Source organism: Chaetura pelagica, unplaced genomic scaffold (assembly GCF_000747805.2).
Source record: "Chaetura pelagica isolate M959 unplaced genomic scaffold, ChaPel_1.0 scaffold401, whole genome shotgun sequence".
Classification (NCBI taxonomy): domain Eukaryota; kingdom Metazoa; phylum Chordata; class Aves; order Apodiformes; family Apodidae; genus Chaetura; species Chaetura pelagica.
The window spans coordinates 1693659-1697531 of NW_009952259.1; the positions used below are offsets into that span (position 1 = coordinate 1693659).

The following is a 3873-nucleotide window of genomic DNA, read 5'->3' on the forward strand; positions in this document are numbered from 1 at the left end:
CACTCTTTCAAACAAAAATTCAAAGGTCTGAGGGTTTACAGATTTTTCAAATATTTATGGGCTGTTTGCAGCAGATCACCAGCAGACTCCTTGTCTTTCAGAGCTTCACACCCATCACAAACACAGAAGGACATCCTGGTTACCAAACCAGTTCAGCTAACTTGAACTCTACCCTCCTCTCCAAATACTTTAACTGGGATACAAACTATGCGTGACCCTCAGAACATAATAAAACCAAGTTACCATATTTTATTTCCTTTTTATCAAAAAAATGGGCTGCATGAAACTCTGCCATGCTTCAGAATTCTTCCACAAAAAAAAACCCAGGAATGTCTTAAAAACTAAAAAAAAACAACAAACAACAAACCACCCCAAACTGTAACTAGACAACTGGGAGAAATGCCTAATGATTCCAGTTTGCCACCACAATCTTCTCAAGAACACACTGACAGCTGAGGTTGTGAGGTTGAGTTAAAAAACATCCTTTCTACCAGAAGTTGTCTGTATGTCCAGTGTATATGCATGTGGAAGAAGGCTCTGCTTAAAAATAATGAATACTCAGCAGCAAATAAATAATTGATTTCTAAATTCCTAACTTGTAACAGTCTGGTTTCTACCTAGGAACTAAGACACCGTTCAGAACAACAAATCACAAAAATATTTTCTAGTCAGCAAGCATAAATCTTTGTACAGAGACAGAAGGCTTGATCTTGTGAAGTATCTAACAATTTGAGTGTTTCTTCAGCATGGAAAGCAGCTGGAACATAATGGTTCTCTGAAATGCTGATCTCTTTCACCATTCATGAAAACAAAACAGTGATACTTAGTTACTCACTATTTTTGTAGACCCAGCCCATATGAAAAAAAGTAGGTTGTGATAAATTTAGAGACAGAATGATATCTTGAGAAGCTGTTTAGGAATCTCAGTTCCTCTCCTCCTTAAAAGTCTAAACCAAAGCAATAATTAAATAAAATGCAGAAAAGTTTTGTAAACAGATCGCAACCAAAAAGAAAAATTCTTACCTTGAAGCATCAAAGCTGTCATAGGATCCAACTGTGTAGTGTCTGAACAGTTTCTTTGTTCTATCTGATCGTGTTTCTGCACAAAGAAAAGAGAACTTTTAATAACATCCTGGTGTTATTATCAAGTGCTGTGTTCATTTGCAATTTCAAAGTGGATTTTCTGCTACAGATCAATACAAAAAAGCTTGCAGTACTTCAAATCACAGGATGGTTGAGGGAAGGGACTTCTGGAGCTCATGTTGTCCAACCTCTCTGATCCAGCTGGGTGACCTACAGCCAGTTGCCCAGGACCATGAATCCTACTTGAGAGTTTTGTATAGGCTTATTTTGTCCCATTGTTATTCACATACAAAATATATTTTCTGCCAAAGAGGTCTTCCCTTTACCCCAGGTTCCAGCTCCTACTACTGTTACCCTCCTGCCTTTCTGGAACACCCAAAAAAGACCCAGTTGGCTCCAGGACTCAGCTAGCACCTACCTAGACAGAATCAAAGCTCAGCCAGACAGCACATTGGCTGCAGGGCTGGAGGACACCACACTGCCTTTCATGGAGGAAGAGCTGTAAGTGCAGTGAGCAGCAATGGCACCCAAGGCTACACGACAGCTGCTCAAAGAGACTTGGCTTGGAAGTAGCTCTCTATGACTACACCTCTTGAAATGCTCTAAAGGCCTCGGTGAATTTTATGGGTCATGCCTAAATTTACAGCTTTAGCTTCAAAATCCAATGCCCTGCTGTGATGAGGAATAGAGTGACCTGCATGAATTGTATGCAGCCTATTCCCCAGCAAGCAACCTTCTTTTTTCACGCCATGCTAAAAATCAGATTAATATCAAGATATATAAACAGAAGAAACACACATAGAAAAACATGAATCTGGATTCTGCATACAGTTTACCATTGGCCTGTTCTTAAATTTCAGTTATAAATGATTAAAAGAACAAAGAATGATGAAGAATATTTTGGAAATCTTTAAGCCGTTGCTTGAGCCTTAAGGAGCCAGATGTTTCTTCTGCAGAAACTGTTTCCTATAGCATGATATTTCAGTGCTATTAGCAAATACAAAGTGGGTGGGAGGAACAGAAAGGCACAGTAAGACAGACAGCTTTGTTCAGCTACTCAGTATTGCCAAGCCAGCATTCTTCAACTGCAGCTTCTATCTGCTCCCCATCTCTCCCACCCCTCTCCTTTCCCCCACTTCTCTGGGTGCAATTGTACTCACAGGGATTATTTGGGAACCCATTAGCCTTACAAATCCCTGGGCTAAGTGGTATGTTTCCCAGGTTGCTGTGTAAGTTCTTTAATTACCCTCTTTTCCTAACCTCTGACTCAGATTCCAGTCTGTCCTATTATGTAGTATGAGTACAGACATCCAAAAAGGGGGAAGGATGAGGAATCTGCCTTCATATTGACTGGATAGTGGGAAGAAGAAAATAAAAGAATCCCCACTTCAAGGTGGCATTCTCTAATTTGACAAAAGAATACAAAGAACATACAAGGCATTCATCTAACAAATTCTTTTCTCAAGTCAAGCCATATATAACATAATAACACTATTCTAGCCATAATAGCACCAAGGGGTTAGTACCAAGTTTCACTGGATTTTCACCCAGTCTTATGTCCCAACATTTCCTGAAGACCAGCACCTTTGGAGCAAGCTAGGACCACTAAAGACTAATAACCCTACCATTTATGGAAAGACTAGTGAGAAGAGATAAACAGAAAGGTCTAGAAAGGTATTCTTTAGCAGTGTATATACTACTGCATTATTTCTGAGAACATCTGTTACCACAGATGAAAAGTTATTGCATCAAATTGGTTCAGTTCAATAGTTACTTTAGAAGGCAGAACAAAGAAGCAGTGTTTGCAAAAATGGTATAGTTTCCTTTACGTTGGCAGAAAAAAAAAACAAAAAAACAGAACACTGGTATATCATTTGAAATTCCTAGGGTTTTTTGAGAAGCCTATATTTTACTGGAGTTACTCCACTGTATCTTTGCCTAACATCGATAGACAGTTAGAAGATTGTCTCTGTACAGGCTTTCATCCATCTCTAGGCTACAGCAAAGAACATCCCCTGTGCATGAAGCATCAGGATAAAGGTCACAACTAAGAACTCAGCTCTCACACTACTGCACTGCTCTTCACAGAGGAAGAACCCTTTGCACAAAAAGGCAGGCTTCCTCTACAGCTACCAAAAGTATTTTCCAGAAGAACACAACCTCACCATAAAGCTCCCCACGTTTTTGCTGAAACATAAAACAGCAAAAAAAGGAAAACTCAGCCCCAAGCCACTTAAGATGTTTTATTCACATCAATTAACATGACACCAAGGATCAATGTGAGTCCTAGTGTGGTACCACCATAGAAGAGTCTGCAAGGAGCAAAACAACACCGCAAGTATTTTCCTGGTCCGTTCTCCACTGAAGCCAATAGAGTTGCAGGATAAATAAGCCATGTGCACAGTGCAGCAGTGACAATACAAACAATAAAGCCATCACTTTTTCTTTATAAGAAAAAATTGTTGTTGCAGATGTTTCAGTAAGCAACAAACTCAAACCCTGCCATTCCAGAAATGTAATTTTATAGGGTTCAAAGAAAGGTGAACATTAAGAAGTTGCAGGTGAAAAACATTTTCTCCTTTTCTTCTTCCACCTTAGGAGGAACAATAGCTTTCCTCAACCAAGGAATATGTAGATGACTTCCCTGTGGGTTTGCTGTGTTGGCCTCAAAACTGACCACAGGACTCCAACAGTGCCTGCAGACATTATCAAAAGCTGAAAAATCACTGACATGAAAAGCAAGACATGAAATCTGGAGTCTTCTCCACAAGGACAGATAACTCCATTCCT

At 39.6% G+C, this 3873-nt stretch overlaps 1 protein-coding gene across 1 annotated transcript in view; it reads right to left on the reverse strand.

Moving 5' to 3' along the window:
• SHANK2 (SH3 and multiple ankyrin repeat domains 2) overlaps positions 1 to 3873 on the reverse strand; it is a 298236-nt gene that overhangs the window by 148369 nt on the left and 145994 nt on the right. Inside the window, exon 13 of the mRNA XM_010007431.1 lies at positions 1024 to 1099. Within this exon, the coding sequence (XP_010005733.1) occupies positions 1024 to 1099 (76 nt within the window). The remainder of the gene's footprint in view (positions 1 to 1023; positions 1100 to 3873) is intronic.